Source organism: Amyelois transitella, chromosome 2 (genome assembly GCF_032362555.1).
Source record: "Amyelois transitella isolate CPQ chromosome 2, ilAmyTran1.1, whole genome shotgun sequence".
NCBI classification, from domain to species: Eukaryota; Metazoa; Arthropoda; class Insecta; order Lepidoptera; family Pyralidae; genus Amyelois; species Amyelois transitella.
Genome location: NC_083505.1, coordinates 5,558,838 through 5,583,290, shown reverse-complemented (window position 1 = coordinate 5,583,290; position 24,453 = coordinate 5,558,838). Strand labels below are relative to the sequence as shown.

The 24,453-nt window shown below is 35.8% G+C and overlaps 4 protein-coding genes and 1 long non-coding RNA gene across 8 annotated transcripts; 1 reads left to right on the top strand and 4 right to left on the bottom strand.

Annotated features, from left to right (window-relative positions):
• Positions 1–90: 90 nt before the first annotated feature.
• LOC106143098 (dnaJ homolog subfamily C member 7) lies at positions 91–12,468 on the top strand. Its single transcript, XM_013345078.2, has 10 exons — positions 91–277; positions 560–810; positions 1,354–1,552; positions 8,789–8,927; positions 9,237–9,354; positions 9,647–9,846; positions 10,257–10,474; positions 10,812–10,893; positions 11,247–11,343; positions 12,006–12,468. Exons 1-10 carry the CDS (start codon positions 210–212, stop codon positions 12,119–12,121), a joined length of 1,488 nt encoding a protein of 495 aa, XP_013200532.1. The 5' UTR covers positions 91–209; the 3' UTR covers positions 12,122–12,468.
• Positions 3,554–8,342, bottom strand: LOC132902560 (piggyBac transposable element-derived protein 4-like). 2 transcript variants are annotated; one of them, XM_060948312.1, is made up of 4 exons: positions 8,051–8,342; positions 6,556–6,690; positions 6,390–6,476; positions 3,554–6,197 (listed from the first exon to the last, which is right to left on the bottom strand). In XM_060948312.1, exon 4 carries the CDS (start codon positions 5,581–5,583, stop codon positions 3,997–3,999), a length of 1,587 nt encoding a protein of 528 aa, XP_060804295.1. In that variant the 5' UTR covers positions 5,584–6,197; positions 6,390–6,476; positions 6,556–6,690; positions 8,051–8,342; the 3' UTR covers positions 3,554–3,996. The 2 variants fall into 2 exon arrangements, with proteins under 2 accessions (XP_060804295.1, XP_060804334.1); XM_060948351.1 differs by lacking the exon at positions 8,051–8,342 and having other exon boundaries at positions 6,556–6,899.
• Positions 12,469–13,126: 658 nt separating the features above from the next.
• On the bottom strand, positions 13,127–15,110 carry LOC106143099 (uncharacterized). 3 transcript variants are annotated; one of them, XM_013345080.2, is made up of 3 exons: positions 14,659–15,110; positions 13,583–13,782; positions 13,127–13,297 (listed from the first exon to the last, which is right to left on the bottom strand). In XM_013345080.2, exons 1-3 carry the CDS (start codon positions 14,767–14,769, stop codon positions 13,201–13,203), a joined length of 408 nt encoding a protein of 135 aa, XP_013200534.1. In that variant the 5' UTR covers positions 14,770–15,110; the 3' UTR covers positions 13,127–13,200. The 3 variants fall into 3 exon arrangements, with proteins under 3 accessions (XP_013200534.1, XP_060804917.1, XP_013200533.1); XM_060948934.1 differs by lacking the exon at positions 14,659–15,110 and adding an exon at positions 13,848–14,644; XM_013345079.2 differs by lacking the exon at positions 14,659–15,110 and adding an exon at positions 13,956–14,644.
• A 172-nt stretch (positions 15,111–15,282) lies between these two features.
• On the bottom strand, positions 15,283–18,116 carry LOC106143033 (BRCA1-associated RING domain protein 1). The gene has a single exon (XM_013345002.2). It carries the CDS (start codon positions 17,859–17,861, stop codon positions 16,260–16,262), a length of 1,602 nt encoding a protein of 533 aa, XP_013200456.1. The 5' UTR covers positions 17,862–18,116; the 3' UTR covers positions 15,283–16,259.
• A 1,902-nt stretch (positions 18,117–20,018) lies between these two features.
• LOC106143051 (uncharacterized) lies at positions 20,019–21,626 on the bottom strand. The gene is made up of 3 exons (XR_001228877.2): positions 21,447–21,626; positions 21,292–21,361; positions 20,019–20,091 (listed from the first exon to the last, which is right to left on the bottom strand). It is a non-coding gene; the product is annotated as an uncharacterized LOC106143051 (long non-coding RNA).
• Positions 21,627–24,453: the final 2,827 nt, after the last annotated feature.

The window sequence follows — 24,453 nt, the reverse complement described above, 5'->3', positions numbered from 1 at the left end:
ATTCTATAACGATAAATCTATCGATTGATATACGACTCACCTTCCATCTCTAAATCCATAGAGATTCGACGATTCGTTTCGGTTTTATCTCTACACATTATTTTCTTTTGTTTGTGGATCAGTCATCAAAAACAGTGAGCACTGCAATACAGTCCAAAAAAGAAATTGTTCAAAAAATCTAGTGCTTTACAATACAAACAATTACAAAAATGGCAGATTCGGACGTCGTAGATTTAGATTTAACTATCGAAGATTTGATACCCAAAAGTCCTGAAAGGTAAATTAACTTCAATTTCTTATCTGATTTCGGGTTTTTTCGCTTTGATAGGTACTTAGTATTGTAATATGGATAATTGAACATATAAATTCAGTTATCAATACAGATATTACATTGCAAATAACTTTATTGTTTATAAGATTGCTTGATTGTTTGTTCCATGCATTGGAGTACCTTGACATTTGACCTACTTGTAGGTTTAAGACATAGTCTCGTGTGGGCTGAATGATAGGAAAATTGTTTTTAGTTAGTCATTATTGATTTGTTTTTTTTCTTATTTAGACTGGCAGAAGAAAAGAAAGAAAGTGGCAATCATTTGTACAAATTTAAAAATTACAAGAGTGCGCTGACTATGTATGATGAAGCAATAAAACTATGTCCAGAGAATGCTGCTTACTATGGCAATCGGTCCGCCTGCTATATGATGTTGGGCATGTACAAAAAAGCCCTTGAAGATGCACAGAAAGCAGTCTCACTCGATCCAACATTCACAAAAGGCTATATTCGTATTGCTAAGTGTTGTATAGCACTGGGTTAGTAATCTAATTTTTTATTTATTAATTATTTTAATTGTTGAATTATTTTAGATGTTGCTATTTTTGCTTATTTGTTTCTGGTATGAAAAACAACTTCAAACACAGTAAATAGAAAAAAATATATATTGAAAACTAAACTAAAGTCAGGTTTAAATCACACTAATAAACTTATTGGGAGTCATAATTGCCATCATCTTGGCATACATTCCTCCTACTCTTTTGTGTCTTGCTTTACTAGGTAAAATATGATTAATACCAAGAGGAAAAAGAAGAATGCAGCATTAACTCTTCCCATAATTTTTTGTGCAATAAAGTTTAAATTCATAAACCTGTCATTCTTTTTTCCCGAGTGACTGGATTTGTCCATTTCATCAGCCCTCTTGCTTTTTTAAGTGGAGATGCTGGAATCTCTTCAGTCAAACTATCCTCAGCTCAGGAACAAAGCACCGCTGATGGTGAGGAGTAGGCCTCATTCATGGTTTTTGGAGTTCCCGGGAACATCTTAAACTGTCATGTTGCACATGTATGTGAATGTTATAGGCGACATGTCCGGAGGGGAGCAAGCGGTGGCCCGTGCGAGCGAGCTAGGCGGCGCTGAGTGTGCGGCGAGCGAGCGGCGCGCACTGGAGTCGCTGCGGCGGCTGCACGAGGACGCGCAGCGCGCCATGGAAGCCGCGGACTACCGCCGCGTCGTCTTCTGCATGGACCGCTGTCTCGATTACAGCCCATCTAGTACCAAGTATTTGTCAAATTATTTATTTATTAACTAGCGACCCGCCCCTGCTTCGCACGGGTGCAAAATTCGGAAAAAATTATATGTATATAAAAACCTTCCTCTTGAATCACTCTACCTATTACAAAAAACCGCATCAAAATCCGTTGCGTAATTTTAAAGATTTAACCCTTCAGCTGCGGCGGCTATACGCAAACTGCGCACCTCGTCTGCGGCGTTCAAGCGCCGCGGCGGACGGGCGCGCAGTGTCTTAGATTTTGTTGTATATCTGTATATAATTATTTGGGACCTACCCAAAAATTTATTTTTTTTTAAAGATATATAAATGAAGAATCATATGCAATAAATTTTGATGCGAAAAAACACTTGCGTTTATTATATTTAGGTCACTGAATTCAAAACTTACCGAAAAATTATCCATTGTAAATATTTTACTGATTTTGCAATTTACATCTTTCATATATTCTGTTTTTGTTTACTATTCCACAAAGTCCAATAATTGAGGAATTTAATGGTGCCAAAAAGTTATTATGTCCCAAGTAAAATTCTCTAAAATCGTCTTCACAAATAATCCAGTAAGAATCACGATTTCGCCATTTTGCAACTTCTACAACGCAAACTTTATACTTCTATTACCATGAAAATATTGAAATGTAGATTTATTTGAGGCATTGTAATCGTAAATAATGTATTTGGCTTCACAAAACAACAAGTAAAATGTATCTAAATGTCTTAAAATAGTATATTTCTACTAAAAACTGAAAACTTACCTAGAAAACTATCATTTTTTCAATTGGCTCGTTCATTCACTTACATTTGTCTTTGCTCAACTGTAAGGGCAGTGTGGCAAACACGAAAAATTGTAGTTTCGTTTTTATATCAGACATATATAGCTTGCCTAGAGAAAATGAGCGAAAAACCATAGCCAAAAACTAGAAAAATGTATGTCTGTGTGCGTGACTTGTTTGCCTTGCTTGTCTGCTGATGGCCGTATCTGGACAAAATGGCGGCATGTGGTTAACGCCTAACTGCTGATGGCCGTATCCGTCCACTGTCAATGTTTGTCTAACTGCTTTAGGTCGGATCTGGGCATATCTACAGGATGTTTGTTTTTAGTTGTGCACGTTAGTAATTTGGAAAAGAGTGTCTTGTAAAAATAAAAATAAAATGTTGATTAAAATGTTTCTTTTATTGGAATACAAAAATGTACAATGTTTATTGGTTTCCACTACTCTAAACCTATTCAATTCATAGTACATACTAGTAATTATTTTTACCAATGATTCATAGTACATACTAGGAATTATTTTTACCAATGAAAAAATAAAAATAAAATTACAATTTTGTAAAAATAATTACTGAACTGTTTTTGATAAGTTTTTTTTTTCAATAAATCTATAATGATAAGAACTATGTAATATATAAAGACTTATTGAAAAAAAATACTTTCATCAAAATCGGTTCAGTAATTTTTGAGATAGGGAATAGTGTTGAAGTCGGTTGTTTTGTAAAAAAAAATACTTATTTTTAATGAATTATGAATTCAAATTAAACAAAAAAATTTTGCGTAGGAATCGAAATTTTAGATTCCCATCATTTCACTTTACTGATAACAACAACGTTTTAAAAGGGTGTTATTTAAACAGTCTGCAGAATATTCATATGCAAAAAAGTTTACACAAATTCAGAAGCGCAAGTGAAGAATAGGATAACAGAAGAATAGGCACCAAACTGCACTGCAGCAGTGTCTCTAAATGACGTCAACTTAAATTTTAAACAAAGCATGTTTGGACTCAAAACACGCATGCGTTCGATCGAGCTCAAGCCGACTGTAACCAAACTCAAACGTTTATTCAGAAAATAGGCCTTTGTAGGCACTTTTTTACGTCAAATTACATGTAAAAATTATCGATTTAGATAAATTAAATAGATATGTATTCAAAACTCAAATTTAAAATTATTAATTCTTTCAAAGCTAAAGACTACTAGCGCTTCGTAACCGACCACTGCAAGAGAAGAAACGCCGAAAGAAACTCTTTTCAACAGTATTGGTCGCCTACTCGCCTGAAGGGCTTTGAATTTTTTTTTTTTTTATTTTATTTGTATATTCATTCTATGTATCTTATAACCCGTAGACCAAACCAGTGCAGTCCTAAGAAAGAAGGGATCAAAGAGAAAAAAGTATTTTTAAACAATAATCCTAATATTAATATTTAAAAATAAAATAATGTATACATAAATAGATAAACACCCAAGATCAGAAGTCAATATGAAAAAGATAATTTACCAACTTGACCTGACTGGGGATCGAACCCGAGACCTGGAAGTAGCAGTCTGGTGTGTTGACTACTACATCACACATTTTATATAAATATATAACTAATATAAATAAATAGATAATATTTAATTATATATTTTATATATATGTAACTACAGAAGTAATTTACAAACTATAGATTTTCTAAAGTATGATACTCAAGCCAACATTGGCCAACACAAATATACACCGTGCAATGACTGCACGCGATGTTACATTTTTGCCTGCATCTAACACAACGTCCCCTCTTAAATTTATCTTGTTTTTTGGTTCGCTCCTCGGTCACCTCATTATGAACAGGGAAATGATTAAAATCCCTGTTCAGCCTGCTACAGGTGGGGATGGGGACCTGGCGCGAACGTGAGGAGACGTTTTGTCCGAATTCTAAGCAGAGCTCTTCAGCAAGCTTGAAACGAAATTGGCGGTGAGTCATTTTTTTATGCTGGCCAATGTTAGCACAATATATAATATATGCATTTAAAATAGATATATTTAAAAGACGTCTAAAAACTTTAATATACCATTTGATTCCCCTCTTTCTTTCTAATAAATACATGCTTAGCTTTTGATCTTTGAGATCGACGCCTCCCATGTATTTATTATATTCATGGACCACGACTGGTTTGGAGCAGGGTTGGCCAGCCCTGTGCCCTGGAGCCATATCTGTTTTGTGGTAAGTAGATACAGTGGTGACAAGCTTCACATCTTTCCATGCTATGACGGATACATCACCACAGTGTCTACTTACCACACTACCCCTAGCCATCCTTTTATCCTGCAAATTTTGGATTTCTACGGGCGTGTCTTTTCGGCGACGGTTCAGAGTACCGACTACGTCAGTTTTATGTTTTTTTAGAAATTGGGTCAGAGGAACAGAATTATAAAAATTGTCCATGAACAGGGTATATCCCTTGCCTAAATAGTTCTTGAAAAGCTCAAGGACTATTTTGGCAGTGGATGTAGTAAACCCGTAAACCGTTTCTGCAGTTGTCGTGCCTTTGCCGGCATACAAAATTAAATTTACTACGTATCCAGTTACGGCCTCACAGAGTTCATAACTTTTGATACCGAATCGAGCTGCTTTGGAACGAATGCATTGTTTCCAGCTTAAATGACCCTTCCAAAGCAGCAACGATTCGTCTATCGATACTTCTCTGTGAGGCACGTAAATGGACTGGAATTTTTTATTTAAATAATCTATAATAGGTTTTATTTTAGCTATTTTCTTATCACGCCCCTGTACATGTATGTTGTTGTTATCAGTAAAGTGCAAAAATTTTAAGAGCATTACGTAATGATCCCTTGACATCAGTTTTCGAAACTCCGGCATACCCATCACACCCGTCATCCAATATTCCTCTAACCTACTTCTTACACATATTGACATAAATATCATCACACCTATAAGCCTATATAGTTCGGAAACCGAAGTTTCCACCCAGTCGTTCATGCGAGATTTACTTGGCATGGAGTCTCCGGTTTCAAAGAAACCGGTTATTGTTTCCCAAGCGTAATGATTCGTTTCGTGGACAATAGAATCCATCAGAGGCTGGTCCCAAATTTGAGTAAACAAGCCTAAAGGACTTGTTCCCTCAATTTTAGGACCAGCTTCTTCGTTGAAGTCCTCCCTGACCCCTCTAAATTCGTTAAAATCAGATGACCAAGTCAATGGCTCCTCACTAACTTCATCTTCAATAAAATCGTCATCTGATTCCAACATCTGCTGTAACTGATCGAGAGTCAATTCTTCCTCGGCATCCTCATCACTTCCAGAGTCGATGGCTAATTCTTCAGCCAGCTCAGGATCCAGTATGTCTTCATCCTATTAAAAAAACCAAACCCTAAACCACATGCAAGCATACACACAAACATAACAAAAGCGGGTATTGTTAGAGATGCCAACCACAATATTTTTATAAAAAGGAATAATTAGTGTATCCCAACGATGAACAGGAATAGAGATTCCTGTTCATTTTTATTCAATTAACTTTCAATATATTCATGCCATATTGCCAATTTCGCTGAATTACGTTATTGAGCATACACCAAACACCTTTATATCAATGAAGTTACAATACATTCATACCGCATTGCCAATTTTAGCAGAATTGTGTTATTGAAGCACAAACCAAACACCCTTAGTTACATTACCTTAGTTACTGGATGGACTAGATTTCTATCAGATAGTCCGGTGCACGATGAGAGCGGCAATAAATAAAAATCCCTTTCTCAATGCAAGTAATTTATACTTTCAAAGAGTGTTATGAAAATGAAACTTACAGGTTCTCGGCCAAAAAGATTACGCGGCTGACCTTTCGTACGTTCCTCTGGTACCTAAAAAATAATTATTTTGTAAATAACATTGCATGTTGTGATAATAGGTAATATTTTGTTTCGATAATCCTTACAATAGACATCAATAAGTGAGCAATAAGTTAGTATACATCTCGACATATTATTATCTTGGTAGTTAAAAAAAAGTTGAACATCTACTAAAGTTATCAAAAAAAAGAAAACCATTCTTACAGCAGCTACTTTTTCGCCGCCATGGACCAACTCATCCACGATCTCTATGGCTTCGCCTTCCACAGATAAATTTTGGGGCCGCCAAGGCTGTAATAAAATATACGAAATAATCAGTTTTTGTTTTTAAAGTAAAAGGGAAAGTTAACAAAACTGGAAAATAACATACTCTAATCCTCCCTGATCCAGATGTCTCCAAGACTACATCTCTGCCCCGAATAAGGGATCCCTGAGGAGTTCTAGTCACCTCCAAGCCGACAAACATGCTTCTGGAAGTACTTGGGGTTTGGGGTTCCATTTTAATCTGTCAATAAAATAAAATTATTAGCATGTATTCAAACCAGACATCGATGTCATCAGAAAGTGCTCACGGAGACAAAACTAACGAGCTAAAACACAGCGCGATACGAGTTACCGGAGCGTAGATCCTGTATACCACCTTCCGACTGCATCATCAGACCCTCGATGTCACTTCATCAGAAAGTGCTCACGGAGACAAAACTAACGAGCTAAAACACAGCGCGATACGAGTTACCGGAGCATAGATCCTGTATACTGTATACCACCTTCCGACTGCATCATCAGACCCTCGATGTCACTTCATCAGAAAGTGCTCACGGAGACAAAACTAACGAGCTAAAACACAGCGCGATACGAGTTACCGGAGCGTAGATCCTGTATACTGTATACCACCTTCCGACTGCATCATCAGACCCTCGATGTCACTTCATCAGAAAGTGCTCACTGAGACAAAACTGACGAGCTAAAACACAGCGCGATACGAGTTACCGGAGCGTAGATCCTGTATACCACCTTCCGACTGCATCATCAGACCCTCGATGTCACTTCATCAGAAAGTGCTCACGGAGACAAAACTAACGAGCTAAAACACAGCGCGATACGAGTTACCGGAGCATAGATCCTGTATACCACCTTCCGACTGCATCATCAGACCCTCGATGTCACTTCATCAGAAAGTGCTCACTGAGACAAAACTGACGAGCTAAAACACAGCGCGATACGAGTTACCGGAGCGTAGATCCTGTATACCACCTTCCGACTGCATCATCAGACCCTCGATGTCACTTCATCAGAAAGTGCTCACGGAGACAAAACTAACGAGCTAAAACACAGCGCGATACGAGTTACCGGAGCGTAGATCCTGTATACCATCTCCCAACTATCATGACATCATGTCATCAAAACCAAACGACATTTTGACTAAAACCAATAAAATAAATTTCGTAGATTTAGTTTCAATCAATGAATAAATCACAGAGGCTTTTGAAAGCATGCTGTATATTAGCGTCGCGATACAATACACAGACAGTGTACGACACAAGTAAGATGGCGGACATAGTGCGTATGTGTGCGTGTAACGGATTCTCAGTCTTGAAAAATATAAGATATTTACAAAATCCATGTATTTATTGTAAAAAAGTTAGTGTATTTCAATAGTATAATAAATTTACTATCTAAAACCAATTATATCCATTACAGAGGTATTGGATATAATGCATAAACTAACACGAAAGAAATATGTAACACACTCCATCTACTTTTGAAAAAGCTAAAATCCTTCTTTTTTTACTAAATCTATAAACTTTTACACGTAATTGCTTCGAAAGTAACTATATAATAACGAAATAAAAACATTTACATACCTGTTTGTAATTACAGCCAAAAAAGACGAGTTTTCTCACACGTTCTTCAGTCACTTTGCAACACAACGAAGTCACAATTTGAAATGACTTGGTTAGCTAAATGAACGGATGAAATTCATATTTGACAGTTGTCTATGACGGCTTCATTCGTTAGAAATACATTTCAAATAATAAAACACCTTATTTCTTGTTATTAGATATTATATTTGTGTAAAAACTACGACGAGTGCATTTGGACGGATCCGGAACAAAGCATTCCTAGTACATGCCCGGATACGGCCTAAAGCTTACGAAGGGTTAAGCATACAGACAAACAGACTAAAATAGCGGCTTTGTTTTATACTATGTAGTGATTTACACTTGGGCTGGGACATTACCCCAACATAACTACTGTGAGAACTTCCAAGATTAAAAGTACCTTTTCTGTTTATAATATAAGGTTCATATGAGAATTAAGAAATAGTTTGCATTAAGATTAACTTATATTACAAAGATCTTCTTGCTAATTCAGTATCTATTGACACATCACAGTAAACATTTTTTATCCTAAGTTTAGATCTCCGACATGATACGCATGATTCACTTATGAACTCAGTAGCTGATAGTAAATCAAGGATTGGGTTATTATCATCATCATTTCCAGATCGGAACAATGTATATCGGAACAACAGTATTATATTTTGTCAGTTTTATCTGTTCAATATTGTACATAAAGTCAAATGATGTATTTGTGTACAGGGCGAAGCTCATAAAAGCGGAATGTTTGGCTATGCTTGGGCGTTGTCAGGAAGCTCAAGAGATCGCAAATGATTCTTTACGATTCGATAGTCTTGATGCCGAGGCTATATATGTTCGAGGGCTCTGCTTATACTTTGAGGTATTGTTTGAATATCGTATATAATGTCATAAGTAAAAAGAAAACAATAGGCATCAGTAATGGAACTTTTGTGCCAAGATATAATTACTGCCTAATTTTGTTTGTTAATAGGTGAGAAAATTTATACCATTTGTTAGCACTCATAAGTATGTGTTGTGTTGTAACATTATAAGAATTATAATCATTATAATATTATACAATGCTTCCTCTAGTCACTGCTACTGCTAGCAAAATTGTATTTAAAACTTTGATTCATACTGAAGTAATTAGATTCACAGAGTTGATAGCAACTATGGTTATATATTTCAGGATAAGGACGAACAAGCATTCAAGCATTTCCAGCAAGTATTGAGACTAGCACCCGACCACAAGAAAGCTATGGAGACATACAAAAGAGCCAAGTTGTTAAAACAAAAGAAAGAAGAAGGTATACTTTGCACTGTTTATCTTTTGACTTAAAAGTATTAAAAGGCAGTAGGTCTTAATTGGACTTCACCACAGAACTATATGGAGGCTACAACTACGTTTTCAAGTGTGCCTTGAGTATATGGGAAAGGAAACTGAGAAAGAACTTTCTTAAATTATCATATGAAGACAAAGCATCATCAATAAATCAATCATAGGAAACTTACAGGAGAAACGACTTTGTTAAAAAAAACTACAAATTGTTATTTATGTTCCGTGGGAATGTATACACAATAAATTCTATTATATTACAGGAAATGAAGCATTCAAAATGGGACGATGGCATCAAGCCCTTAATTTATATAACGAAGCATTGAACATCGACAAGAACAATAAGGCTGTAAATGCCAAACTGTATTTCAACAAAGCCACTGTCTGCTCCAAGCTGAACCAAACCAAGGAGGCGGCTGAAGCTTGCACTGCTGCTCTCGAACTAGACGAAAACTATGTAAAGGTAAGTCACCATTTTGCTTATAGAAGATTGGCATGAATTTGTTTATTGCATAGAAACTTACACATTTTTTAGTAATAGAACACAGTAGTTATACAAGAAATAAATTGCTTGCAATGGCGGACTTATCCCATGAAGATGACTTATGAAGGGGTCTCTTCCAGTCAACCAGTGAATTTTTGTGCTTTAGCATGTCGTTATCTCTTACGTGGTAGACAGAGTCTGCATTCTAGAAAAGACTGAAAGGCCACATTCAGCTATTGGCTTAATGATGGAACTGGACTCAATAATAACAAGTTGCTAGTGTAGTGCCAAAAAAAAATACCAAGTTTATTAGCCTTTCCTTTAATTGACTTTTACATTTGAAATTAACATTTTACTGACCAAAATTTGTCTGTTCTTGCTATAACTAGGCTCTACTCCGCCGCGCTAAATGCTACACCGAACTCGGTGAATTCGAAGAAGCTGTGAAGGATTACGAGAGACTGTACAAGATTGACAAGAGCAAGGAGAACAAACAACTGCTGCAGGAAGCCAAGTTGGCGCTAAAGAAGTCCAAGCGCAAGGACTATTATAAAATACTGGGAATTGATAAGACGGCTTCGGAAGATGACATTAAAAAGGCTTACAGGTAATTTTGAAGTTCTATAGTTAGTATATAATATAAATAGCAAACGTAAAACTACGCCTGCCTTAGAGGGAAATAAAAGAATAAAAAAGAACATATATTACGCGCCGCATTGGAATTCTTACTAATATCATAAATACGAAAGTAACTGTTGTCTATTTGCCTGTTACACTTTCACAGACACATTCCAATTCGTATAAAATTTGGAAAGCATACCTATACATAGTTAAAAACCGAGTTGTCACATAGAATACTTTATTTATTTATAAATCATGTATGAAATTAATCATAAATGGTACCGGGACGCTACGTAGTTACACATAGAATGTAATGTTTGCAGGAAGCGAGCCCTCGTGCACCACCCCGACCGCCACGCCGGCGCGCCCGACGGCGAGCGCCGCGAGCAGGAGCGCCGCTTCAAGGTCGGCCTCCACACTCCACACTCCGCACGGCACACACCACACGGCACACGGCGTCTAGGCCTCCCATTACAAACTCATTTTTAATTATTAGTGTGACACATTTCGAACGTCACTCAATAATTGCCGCATCTTTTGTGTTCACAATATTAGTTGACATAAAATAGAAAATTTTAGTGCCGCTTCAAAAAAGTCACACAGAAGACGCGGTAAAAGAATTGCACTGCAGCATTTTTGCATTCAACATCATCAAATTCACAACAATACATTGTGATTTAAAGTATGTATGTATGTAAAATATCTCTGATAAAAGCTAGTATAAAATAATAATATTGATAAGAGTGTTGTGATTGCAGGAAGTGGGCGAGGCGTACGGCATCCTCAGCGACCCGAAGAAGCGAGCTCGCTACGACCACGGCCACGACCTCGACGACGACAACACCGGCATGGGAGGTCAGTTTACACGCATATTATTATCTCGCCCATGTATCAATGACTTTTATGAGTATTAGTTGAGTGCTGTGTAACCATAATCTAATATGGGTTAGGTTCCTCTGCAAAGGATGCGGAGATCAAACGGGGAGTTCGTATAACCCTGACTCACCCAATATAGGATCATTGGTCAAAAGAAGGGCAAGATGTAACCGGTCCTATCGGCAAAAGTAGATTATTTTTCACGGCTAACAAACTCTTAGGTGAAAAGCCCGTTACTAAAGTGCCTAATTCCTACATAGAGCCATCCAATTGAATGTTACCTTTCAGTCTACGAGACTGTTGGCGCTGTCTACTCCGTACAGCCTAAAGACCGTCTAATAAGTTATTTGCGAGCAGAGCCGCTGGCATACTCTGTTCATGCTTGTATTATAAATTTAAATGTTTCTAAGTAATAAATATGTATATGGAAGTTAATTCTTTCACAAAAAAACACTCCATATCTTATATCCACTTTCATGTTAAAAGAAATGTGGCAGTGTTTTGTATAGGGCTTACAACGGGCACTATTCATGTCGCTCGGTCATATAGACGATACCTATAAATAATAAAATAAAAAAATACAGCAACAACAAAAAAGTACAATCCCAGTTGGGACTTGACGTAAAATGTTTGTTTCCCAGACATCGACCCCAACGTGGTGTTCCAGTCATTCTTCAACCGCGGTGGACAACACTTCAACTTCGACTCGGGCGCAGGCGGCTTTTCCAATGCCGGATTCACCTTCCAGTTTGGTTAAACTGCCGACCGGCAACGCAACGTGACCATAAAACCAAGAGTGTACAATTAAAACTATAATTCGTTGTTCCATAGCTTTTCAACTAATTCGATCCCATCACACAAGTCATTCCAAAATATTGAACAAAGATTTTAATCAAAATTTTATGCCTTTCTATAGAATATTTTCCCAATATCAAATTAATTGTAGTTTAAAAATGTCTTTTGATGACGCAAGTCTTATAAGGGATAATAAAGGAATAACTAAGGTTTATATAGATTACAATTCATATTCTAGTAATTCTATTTATATAATTGACTGATTTGATTAAGTAATTTTAATTTTCCATTATAATTTTTTAAAGTGTTTATAGCGTCATTTTGTTTATTCTCAAAAAGTTTTGATAGTGTTTCTATAAAGCTTTCTGAACCACGTAAAACCTCGTACGGCTAATTCTGGTTAAATTAAGTCGCTCGCGACTATCGCGTATGGAATGCTAGTTTCTGGTGGATAATTGAGTGTCTTGTGGTATTTATGTGAATACGACAGTCGCTAACGACTATACTAAGCAGACTAGTTGCCGTACTAATTAATTTAAAAGTTCGACGAAAACAAAGTATCGAACGAGAAAATGGTATCGTGTTCAAACTTTTCGATTAGATTATACAATACTCAATCAGGAATAGAATGGACATGTTTGTTTTAGCCCCTAGAGGGACAGCTAGTGCCACAGGGTAGTGCGTAATAAATAAAAAGATAGTGTCTTGATTACATATTACTAAGGGTGCGATTACATTGAAATGTAAACGATATTTTGTTAGCCTGCTGGTAATTCGAAGAATAATTCAAAAATAAAAATATCCGAACGCACCCTTTGTATGTATTAAATTGTAAAAAAAAATTCTTTGAAAAAGTTAGTGTTATTGGTATTAAACGAGAAATTTACGCCTATATTCTATGTTATTATTGTACAAATCTATTCCTCATTTGAGTTTTCAGGTAGGTACAAAAAAAATTACTCAGAAATATAAACATTCATTTAATTGGCAAGAAGCCATAATGTAAAAATAAATCAAATACATAGGAACTTAGGGGAAGCATTATTTCTTATCACCAGGCTTCTTTTTCTTCTCATAACTCATTGCTTTGTCATCAGCTGGGCGTTTTGTTGTAGTTTTGCTTCCAATTCCATTAAATCTGGAAAAAGTTTAAGGTACTTATATTAAAATGTGCCACTACAATATTTTAGATTTGCAAAGATATTGCAATTGCAGTCTTTATTAAAACTGATAAAGTTACTATAAGTACACGCCCAGGCGAACCACTTAAAGGCTTACTAAACATTTTTAATTTGCCATGATCCCTGTATTCACTACATTTATTTTATACATGCATTGAGCTCTTTATGTAAGCTCATCTGTTTAATATATTCTTGACATCAACTTTTAGGACGTGTGTCGCTACACTAAAAGGATAACTTACTTCTTCATTTTAAAAGGAGTTTTCTTTTCTGGTTTTGGAGGCGGATTATTAGTTTTGAAAGATAGTACGTAACGCTTAACGATGTCTACGTTGACTGTTGTATTCTCGGGATACATTCGCTTCTTCCATTGCTCCCTTTCCTCTACCCACATCCTCTGATACTCATAAGATAGCAACCACTCTATACGAGACGGGCCCTCCTAAAATGTATACTAATTTAAAATTGTCAATTATTCGAATAATTAAATTAAATTATTTTAGGTACCTCCTTATAAAACTTTACTCCGTCTGACATCCGAGAACCTGTTGCTGGAAATATGTCCCTGACCAGATTGGGTCAAAGCCGTTTTCATTTGCATTGTATGATACTTACTGTAGCGTCACGATACCCTCGCCGTAAGATCATGTTAGTCAACTTATGTACGTAGCAGCCGTAGGTATAACTGTTACCTACGGCTCTGAAAAAGCGATTAGCATGCAACTGTGACAATTTAACATAATTTTCATAGCTAAGCACTTCGATGAAAGTAGAAATAAGACAATCTTCCATAATGAAATGAAGTCTATGCCACTTATGTCCTTTTAAATATCTTCACACGGAAATATCACACACGGCGTGAAGGCAAGACAAACAATTATTCTATGATTTTCAGCATACGACGAGAAGCAGGCTACACCTTTTAGGGTTCCGCAGCGAACGAGGAATCCTTATAGTTACGCCATGTCTGTCCGCGGTTTTAAATGGGGGGGCTTAATGGTAGAAAGCTGTAATTTGGTATGGGTATGTATATTTATAATGGGAAAAAGTTTAGAAAACAGTCTTGAAAAAATTAGCTAAATGAGTAGCTCTTATACAAGAGGGGATATTTTTTCCCCACTAACCTATCGTTGAATAAGTAGGTACCATTTAAAAAATATAACAATAAAATGGATGCGTTTCTAAGATGACAAAATAACTGTTATTTTATCAAAATAACAAGGAAAATCCTCGGATCGAACTTTTGGTTCAGAGGCGTCGGACGAATCCGACAACTGCGCCAAACATAAGTAATATAATAAATATGGTTGAGACTTACCATAAACTTCCATGGTTGAGGGTTATACTTAGGGAAATCCGATGATATTATATTATGGACTGGACGACACTGGGTGGCCTTTTCCCATTTTATACCTACCATACGACCCATTATTAACAAAGAACTATAAACATTTTATTATATTTTTTCTTGACAAAACCACGGGTAAACGATTATTATCTAGCTTTGTTATAAATACTCGAATGAGTAGATATAAATTAAGCAATTATAGTAAAATTAATTCATAATCTCAATGATGACTTGAATTTAGAAAATTGGAAAATTTATGATCTCTATCGATCTCAATGGCTCTTGACTTGACATTGAACACGTAATGGTTACCCATTATACATACAAACTCTTTGATTAAACAATCAAATAAAATATATATCCCCTGGCTCTGAGCAAATATCAAAGTAGGTAATAATATAAAAGTACTAATGCAAGCTCCTTTGTATAATTTAGGACAATATTCTCACAAATAAAGTTGTTAAAATAAATAACATTGCTATTATTTTGCGTTATGAGGTATTACAATAATATCAATGTTATTTATTTTAACAACTTTATTTGTGAGAATATTGTCCTAAATTATACAAAGGAGCTTGCATTAGTCAAAAGGTTATATACCTACAATGTCGGAAATTCCCTTATTAAGTACCTATATATATACAAGTATTGGTTTGTTTTTGTTTTGACCACCCCATTGGTTATTTATTTTAGCAAAAAGTGGCCATTCGCTTATGTTTTTCATTGTTTATTAAGTGACGTCATTTACTTACCTGAATTAATTGAACCCAGTAATAGTTTTCGTGGAACTGGATGGCCAAAAAGAGATAAGATCGAAGACTACAATATATATATTTTCTACACTAATTCGTTACATGTCTTATTCTTTTTCAATTAAGAACTAATTAAACAAACATTAGATATGCTTTTATAAAAAATATTCTTAACCAGTGTTACTGATCGGGAATACAAGTGCCATTGTGTAACAGTGTTACTCAATGGGAAAAAAATTCCCATTGGGAACAAACCTGCAAAGGTTGTGGAAGTCAGATGGGAGTCACTTCGTGTAAAAACACTCACCCACCAGGGCCAATGGTCAAAGGTATACCCCAGGCTCCTCTCAAGAGTGGTGAGAATGCAACTGGGATAAAAGCCAGAGGAAGAAGGTACAAACATTCAAATCTTATCCATTAGAGGGCAAACAGAGGTTCTCAATTTGACCTTTTTTTTTCAAGTTTTTTTCAATTATGAAAGTTTTTTAAATTTTTTTAGGAGTTTACACAGTCCCTACTTGACTCTGAATCACACTAACAGATATTAACATGTGACCTGCGGGGTTATTAATCACAACATTGAGAAAGCATAGGTTTATCTTCTATCTTTTTCTTTGGGTTTGATGGAAAGTCCTGCTATATCCCTGTGTACATGAAAAGTCCCACTGGACCTATGAAAATGATAAACAATTTGTGTTTTTGATATGTATAATTGGTTAAAGAAACTTGCAATCTGAGTCAGCAATTACTATTCAAGATAATTATCACAATATTTTATAGGCACATTACATTTTAAGTTTTGGGTATGTTTTCAATTAATTAAACATAACTATAAGCTATTGGTTCACATAATTCATATTTTTCAATACACTCAATGAGCCACCCAACCGGCAATGCTTTTAAATGTTGCATATTATACATTGGCTCATAAAGGTCTTTGAAAATAATATAGTGAGCACAATTACTCAGTTTACCATCTTTTTGAGCATGATATGGGATTAATTTTTCTGATTCTGGTATTGACTCTGGATTTGGTACTCTTCTGAGAACAATACCCCCAGCATCCATAATTAATTTTGTTAAAATTGCCTTTGTAACAACAATAGATTTTGTTATTTCATATCTAGTATTAAAATTGTGCAGATAAATATGGCAGCCATTGAAGATTCCAGGTAATTGTTTGTATTTATTATATCTGGAGTTCTTAGGGCCATTGTACACTTTTGAACCGACACCATTTACTTCATAATTATTAAATGGTTCTAATTTCTCTTCTGATGATTTCATGACCCATTGTGAGGATAGTATCCACACACTAGACACAATACCCTGCAGTACATCAATGCTAGAGGTACAGATACCACTATCATCAGTTTCCACAATCAAATGAGTGACTTTTTTAGTAAATTTAGCTTCAATATTTAAATTTGAATGGTGCTTTGATAATAATTTTAGTTTATTAATTATTGAACGTTGCTCTGAAGAACAAAACACTCTAATATCATCAAAATCTAATTCAGAATGTAATTCAGACATATGTGTTATATTTACAGTTTGGGTCTGAATTACATTACTAGCTGCTGTCAACAGCACTTTCTTCATGTCTTCGTTAGCCAGCTGAATTGGTGACTCACCCTTGCAGTTTCTTGAATTTATATCAGCTCCATTCTGTACCAATTCTTTCACTATATCCACATGATTATATCTTACAGCTTCATGTAAAGGAGTTTCATTACTTGGTCCTGGCACATTAATTAAAGTGTTGTATTGAAGCAACAGTGTCACAAGATCTAATCGGCCATTTTGAACTACTTCATGCAATGGTGTCCAACCAGCATTATCTTTAGTGTTAGAATTAGCCCCATTTTTAAGCAAGTCAATAACTTTCTCTACTTTACCAAGTCTACATGCTATATGTAGCATAGTTTCACCCTTGTGATTCCGTTTCTCCGCTGCTTTTAAACTCAAACTGGACACTAAAGAAGAATCCAGATCATTTTTTGTAGCCTTATTTGTTTTATCAGAAAGTATGTGTTTGCTTGCTTTCCTTGTAATTTTTTTAACACTTGTATTATCTTCCTTGTTGTCCGATATATTTTTAGAAGTATTACCTTTTGTAAGATCATACTCGACTGTAGCTTTATGACCTTTTGATTTGAATTTATTAAAAACAATGTCCAATTCCTTTGCAGATTCAACACATTTCTTTATTCGATGGTCAGAAAATGTATTACATCCTTCTAAGGTAATGTTACATATCGGACAGTTTTTCAAAGTTGAAGAATGTTCGGAACAAATAATATGGAAGCATTTACTTAGCATGACTGGATCCCTGCACAGTTCAGAACAACATCCGCAAGTGTAGTCTTGCTTTACAACATCTAGTGCTTTTAGAAATGCGTTCAAATCTTTTGAAGACATTGTGAACGGTTAACGTTTTTGTTGAAAGCCTGTATAATTTAGCACCAATATTTCACTTGAGTTTCGTAATAAATAGGTAAAAAGTAACTTAATACGCACATTTATTGAAAGTTACTATCTTCTTTCATTTGTCGCTCATTCGGGCAAAATATTAATTCAATCAGAACTTAAATAAACATAAAGTAAAAACAACTTTGACAGAAGCTGCTGGTAGGGATGGGCATTGAACTAAATGAACGAACGGTTTATTTCAACCGTTTAGTAATAATCCATGAAGAATCATCATAATTATGTAAATGCCGTAATTCTTCAACTTGACTCAGAAATTATAATGATATATCTGTCTCTTTCTCACAACAGTGGTTTTATGGGCGAAAATATATTTACACTCTTTTATCAGCACACTCTTCATTGCCTTCGATGTACCTACTTCTTTTGCTGCCGCTGTCGCCATCGAACATTACAGCTTTGTTTGTGAGAAGTTGTCGTCTAACTAACTAAATTATAACGTTTTTTTTTACGTTTTCCCGTGTTTTTCGACTTTGTACGAAGCTTGCATTATTTTATATACGTTAGTATTTTAAATACTAAAAAATATTGCATGCCTGAAAGAACAAACTGTTGATACTGTTAAATGTATTTCCATCTATATATTTACACAGTTATGCAATAAATATTTTGAGTTTGCTTATTAATCGAAAATAAACTATAAGATGACGTGTTCTATAGTGTATGCCAAAGCAAAAATAGGTTGAATCTAACCTTTTACCGGTAAGGGGTTAATATTTGTTAAATAAATTATTGTTTATCATAAAGTGCATTTACAACAATATATTTTAAAACCTACTACTTTTAATGTTCTTAGTTGTGAACTAAAGAAACTTGTAATATTCTCAATATTTCATTCACATCGAAAACATAAACACGGGTTCTAGTGTCGAACATAGCATCTTATCGATAAATTAGGATCTAAGTTATGTTAAAGTATTTTTTCTCGTTTTAGTTCACCAAGGAACGAATCTTGGCGAAGGGAATGGCTATAAATGATTGGCATAGAAAATATCCGGGCAGGAACAAAATATATTCATCTGTGCCGCGGTTTTCCAGACACCTTGCCTGGCGGATCTTCTCTTTGGTGGCGGTCGAGCCCGAATCATGGCTCCCGCTACAGGCCTCTTCAAGGGCCACGAAAGTGCAATCGATTTTACAACTCTTTTGGCAATCGCTTATCATAAAGTTTATATAATTTAGTCAAAACGCAGTCTAAAAGATTCAAAAAAACAAAAATATTTCAAAGAAGACACGAACAATTGTTATTATTTATCTCTTAGGTATTGATATCATTTATCTTTTAACCCTTTAAACGTGAATGTCGGAGTCATCCGACAAACATTTGCACATTATAATTATTTTCGGACTTATTATACCTAAGTATATAATGAATAATTTCAGTATCAAGGCGCACATAAACATTTGTGAATACAACATATTTGACTTACATTAGTAGAATGAAATCCTATTTTGGGAACGTTGCCGGCAGCAATTCCAGCAAAATTCTCAGTCCCTGGCAATGTTCTCGGGCATGGTACATCCCTAATTGCAGCCCTTTGGGGGATTGATTTATTTACATAAAGAGAAACCTTAATTTGAACTCGGGTATTTAAATACATCCTTACCAAATTTCATCACAAATATATTAATTTTCTTTTTAATTATCAGAATGGCATAGGTGAGAGATAAAATATTGTTGGACCGTAGTAAGGATTCCCGATGTAGAACCAAATCACAGACGTATTTTAAACTTTGTAGTTACAACTGTGATAGGAAATGAACAATCTCAAGTCACTCATCCATCAATAAAATATTATCGACTAAAGAACATCTCTAGTTCGCCATGTTGGTATCCCGGTTTATTTAGGTATGCACGAAAAGTATATGCTTATGGCAAGAGCCCTATGCATGTACTTTTCCTATAAAGTCCATAGGATAGTTTCAGAGCGCTACGTAAATGTAGTCTGCTTGGACCAATGGCAATTGAGTAATGTAGTCATTGTCGATTTCTATCGTTTTACACTAAGTGTTCTGCACTTCCAAGCAAAAATTTAATAGAAATTAATAAGAAGGTACTATTTATATAACTTAAATGAAACAAGCAAATGGATTTTTAGTTTTTATTTGATACACCAGCAGAAGCACAAAAAGCAATTTTTCCAGACTCCCCCCAATGTACCTGAAATAAAAGAAAATAAAATTTAAAGTACATATGGGACAAATCACAGAGTAAAATCATCCTAATAAGTAAGTTTGAGATGTGTTTAATGGGATACTTTGGTGCTCAGTAGTGATAGATACTATATTTCAAAATAAATAATCCGATGCCGCAAACAGGCCAACCAATTCTTTACATGGTTTGCTCTTATTGATTTACTAAGTTGATATCACCCAATGAAACTTTCTTTTCACCTGTAAAGATGTTCTAGTCACTCAACACAAGGAATTCTTTCTAAAAAAATTGGATTTGATTCACAGAGGATAAAAAGATTGATGTAAGTATGTAGTAAAAAATGGGTGATAATACAAATCAAAAATAGTAAAAGCATACCATACAAAAATTATTAAAAAATTGTATGCCATATTATAGTCCTCATGATATCATATTAAACATCACAAGGGTGGAGATGGCCTTACTACTATACCCTTCAATTCTTTTCATTAGTTACATCAAAACATAACAATGACCGCCTTGAAGGGAAATATAGATCTAAGAAAAATATTATTAAGTTCAAAAAGCTATCCTTCCTCTTTTAATCTTTGGGTAACTACAATAGCATTCTACAAAGATCATTATTGACACTTTTGAATGATTGTCAATTCAATTGCAAAGCCTGCCTGAACAGTTAGGACTATAAGATTTAAAAATTGCCATGTAAATTGTTAGTCTAGGGATTCACTAGGTATTACAGAAAATTTTCCCAATATTCCCTTATCAAATTAACCAGATTTCTTGTTTTACCTGATCGGTACCAGAGGCATTCTCTAGTTACCATTCATATAAATTAAGAGAAATCAGGAAAATCCTATCTTGATTAACTAGTTGTAAGACTAAAAGATGTTAATAACAGAAGAGAACATCAAAATTATTTTAAGTTGCATGGTGTCATTGTTTAAACAATTTAAATACGCTTAATAAGGAGACTTATCACATTGAGAGTTTCTGTTCAAAGTTTGACAAAAGAATTAAAACTAAATTATAACATTAGGTTAGGTAGGTATATACAAATTTTCATGAGAAATTCATTTAAATTAACTTCATGATATGTAGATAGATAATCTCTACTGTGTTAGTTGATACTAACTAATGATAACCACATGTTTAGCGTGGTATTTACGTTCGCAGAACATAACCTAACAACAAAAATTATGCACTTACCATTTTATTTAGACCTCGCGCGCATCTTCCTCCTTTTACGCTTTAGCCTCCGCATACGCTTCTTACGCCACTAAAACAAAACAAATCACACGTTAAATTTTACTACGATAAAGTTGAACTTATTCCATTTTCTTTTAATCGTAACATGAAAATACCTTTGCTCTCATGTTGTGAAGTTAAAAAGCTTTTAGAAAACCACAGAGATCGCGTCTTATTACTGAGGATTATTTTAAAATATTAAGATTCTTCGAGTGGCCCGGCACTGTCTAGCTCGACACGAGAAAAGAACTTGGATCAGACAGAATGGATAGACTGCACATGGGGACTCAAATAGTGATGGGACTCGAATCACATTTAATTCGAATGATCGCAGTCATTACCCCATTCGGATTGTATGATATATTGATTCGATTGATTGATGATTCGAATTGTCCAATTGATTCGAATCAAAAAGTTGATTCGAATCATACAGTGATTCAAATTGATCCGAATCAACTCTCTGATTCAAATCAATTTTCCTCTTACCTACCTTACAGGTGAGACCACTGGGATATTTGTACAAGTTTGTATTGCGATTTTGAATATTTTTGAAGTTTATATCGTGTTGAGTTTATATATCTATATCGAGTTTAGGGTTTAACTGGATTTGTGTTATTCATAAAGTGTTAGTAGGTATACTAAACTTGAACACCGTGTTGTATAGGTAAAAAATATGGTACCGGCAAAACAAAGTATTTTTTGGGTTATGACTTTTATATAAGCTAAAAATTTTTTTGTATATTTTCATTGCTTCGAATCATCAAATCGATCCTTATTGATTCGAAGCATCAGTTAATTCGGATCAAAGGCTAATTCGAATCGTCAAATCGATTCGTATTGATTCGAATCATCAGTTAGTTCGAATCGAAGGCTGATTCGAATCACCATTCGAACTTTTTCCTGATGATTCGAACTGATTCGAGTACAGAATTTCGATTCAAGTCCCATCACTAAGTCCCAAACTAGGAATGTGAAAAAATATCAATTATGGAAATAATCTATTAAAAATCGAAAACTATCAAAGCTCCGTAATATTACATTAACACCATTTGTGTATTCTTTCTGTGCTTTTAAAACAGTTTAGATGATTCATTTAATCAAACATTCACTAGATGGAGTTAGTCGATGAACTATTTTTTACCGACAATCGGTTGATATTATCGGTTCATATCGGTTCATTATTTGTTGTTGAAACTTCATTTCTCAAACTTGATTATTTTAAAACTTTAATATGTGTTGATTATATAAGAACTTACTGTTTCTGTTGTTTATTTTAAATTAATAAATCTATTGATATAATGTTTATTATGACATTAATTGAAAAATAAGAAAAAAAAATTACAATATAATAATAACGATTATTTTCTTAAGACAAATCGATTATTTATTATTCGTTTATTTTCGTTTTTTATTATTCATACTTAAGAAATAAATCGAATAGATAAAAATCGTTTTTTATCAGCAATGTCACATCCCTCCAAACCTACCAGACGTCAAGTCAATTGCAGAGTTACCAACTCTCAAACATAACTACAGATTATGTATGGCCTAAACAAAACGCAGAAACCCGATAAATACATCTGTAATCTTTTCTAATAATTTTTATTTACAATCTATTCTTTCGGTCATCCATATCCAAACTAATTATTAAATTATTTTTGTATGTTTGTAACGTACGTGAATAAACTCAAAAGTAATGTATCTTTAACCATTAGAATGCTACATTATCGGAGATTGCTGAAGGTATGTGGTACACATTTATCAAAATTAATAAAGAAATCTGGGGAAAAGACGCATCCGGTAACCTTTTCTTGCTTACGCTGGCCATATTTGATTATTTGGTTGATGATATATGCATACAATGTACTTCAAAAATAAAAGTTTTCAAAAGATCTATAAAAAAGGTCGCGACACAATATATCTAATTTCTATAATTAGGTAACTATATATTAAAAAAATTGTAAATTAAAAGGTATGTGGCGACATCTCTACGCCACTTGTCACAACATCAAATCACACAACAACTGTCAATCATCGCGAAGAAATTGACGCGCTCAACCAATAGCAGCGAATAAACTAAATCGCGATTTCAAGGATTGGAGCTATATATACAACCTCCGACACAACATCGTTGTCACCAACCAGGCGCTACGCCATCTCCCGCCGCGAGCAATCGCGGCGATCACGCGCCTCTTTAATGGTATACTGCGCTCGGGTCACTTTCCTTCATCCTGGAAAAATGCAAGAACCATTATGCTGCCCAAACCGGGAAAGGATCACCGAAGACCAAACGGATTTCGGCCGATCGCGCGCTGCTGAGCAAGTTCTCTCCGTGCGCCCTGTGCGCGCGGGAGTGCCACAGGGAAGCTGCTTGTCCCCGGCCTGCTACGCCGCGTTTACCGACGACATCCCTGCCGTTGGCCAGGTGGAGCTGGCGCTGTACGCTGAGGATGCGGCGTACTACGCGTCATCCATGCGCCCGCTGTACGCCGCCAAGAGGCTGCAGCCCACTCTTGATGCTCTGCCGGGCTGGCTCTCCAAATGGAGGCTCTCGGTAAACGTCGGCAAGACTCAAGCAATCGTTACGGGGACAAGACCCCATCCGCCTCCACTGCTACTGCTCGGCGAATCGGTGCCGTGGCGGCCGCGTGTCAAGTATCTGGAAGTGACCATCGACCGGCGTCTCATTTTCAAGAAGCACGTGGGAGACGTCGTGGCGAAGACCAAGGCAGCCAGGGGGAAGCTTCACGCAGTCCTCTCCTCCAGCCTCCCCCTGAGGACGAAGCTCTGGATCTTACCGAACATATGTCAGATCCCGCCTCACGTACGCGGCCCCGGCGTGGTACGCCTACTGTTCTGAGACCAACAGAAGAAAACTCAGAGCTCAAGAGAACCCCAGTCTCAGAGCAGTCGTCGGCGCTCCGCGTTACGTGAGGAACTCGACGATCCTCAGGGACTTGAAGTGGGAGGGCCTAGACGACTTTGTGGCCAGGCTGGCCACGAAGATGTTCGAGAGGGCGGACGCATCATCACATCGCCACCTGCGCGGCATCGCGCCTCTCCACGCCCGCCCTCCGGACCGTCGGGTGAAGCCCTCACCTGGCTGCCTTGCGGCAGACGTCG

Excerpts from the sequence above, each read along its gene's own strand:
- LOC106143033 (XM_013345002.2), bottom strand. The coding sequence starts at position 17,861 with ATGTCTTCAAAAGATTTGAACGCATTTCTAAAAGCACTAGATGTTGTA.
- LOC106143098 (XM_013345078.2), top strand. The coding sequence starts at position 210 with ATGGCAGATTCGGACGTCGTAGATTTAGATTTAACTATCGAAGATTTG. Across the intron at positions 10,475-10,811 it reads GACATTAAAAAGGCTTACAG|GAAGCGAGCCCTCGTGCACC; the intron begins GTAATTTTGAAG and ends TAATGTTTGCAG. Across the intron at positions 11,344-12,005 it reads CGACAACACCGGCATGGGAG|ACATCGACCCCAACGTGGTG; the intron begins GTCAGTTTACAC and ends TTTGTTTCCCAG.
- LOC106143099 (XM_013345079.2), bottom strand. The coding sequence starts at position 14,132 with ATGGAAGATTGTCTTATTTCTACTTTCATCGAAGTGCTTAGCTATGAA. Across the intron at positions 13,783-13,955 it reads GAGGGTATCGTGACGCTACA|GAGGGCCCGTCTCGTATAGA; the intron begins GTAAGTATCATA and ends TATACATTTTAG. Across the intron at positions 13,298-13,582 it reads ACTCCTTTTAAAATGAAGAA|ATTTAATGGAATTGGAAGCA; the intron begins GTAAGTTATCCT and ends AACTTTTTCCAG.
- LOC132902560 (XM_060948312.1), bottom strand. The coding sequence starts at position 5,583 with ATGTTGGAATCAGATGACGATTTTATTGAAGATGAAGTTAGTGAGGAG.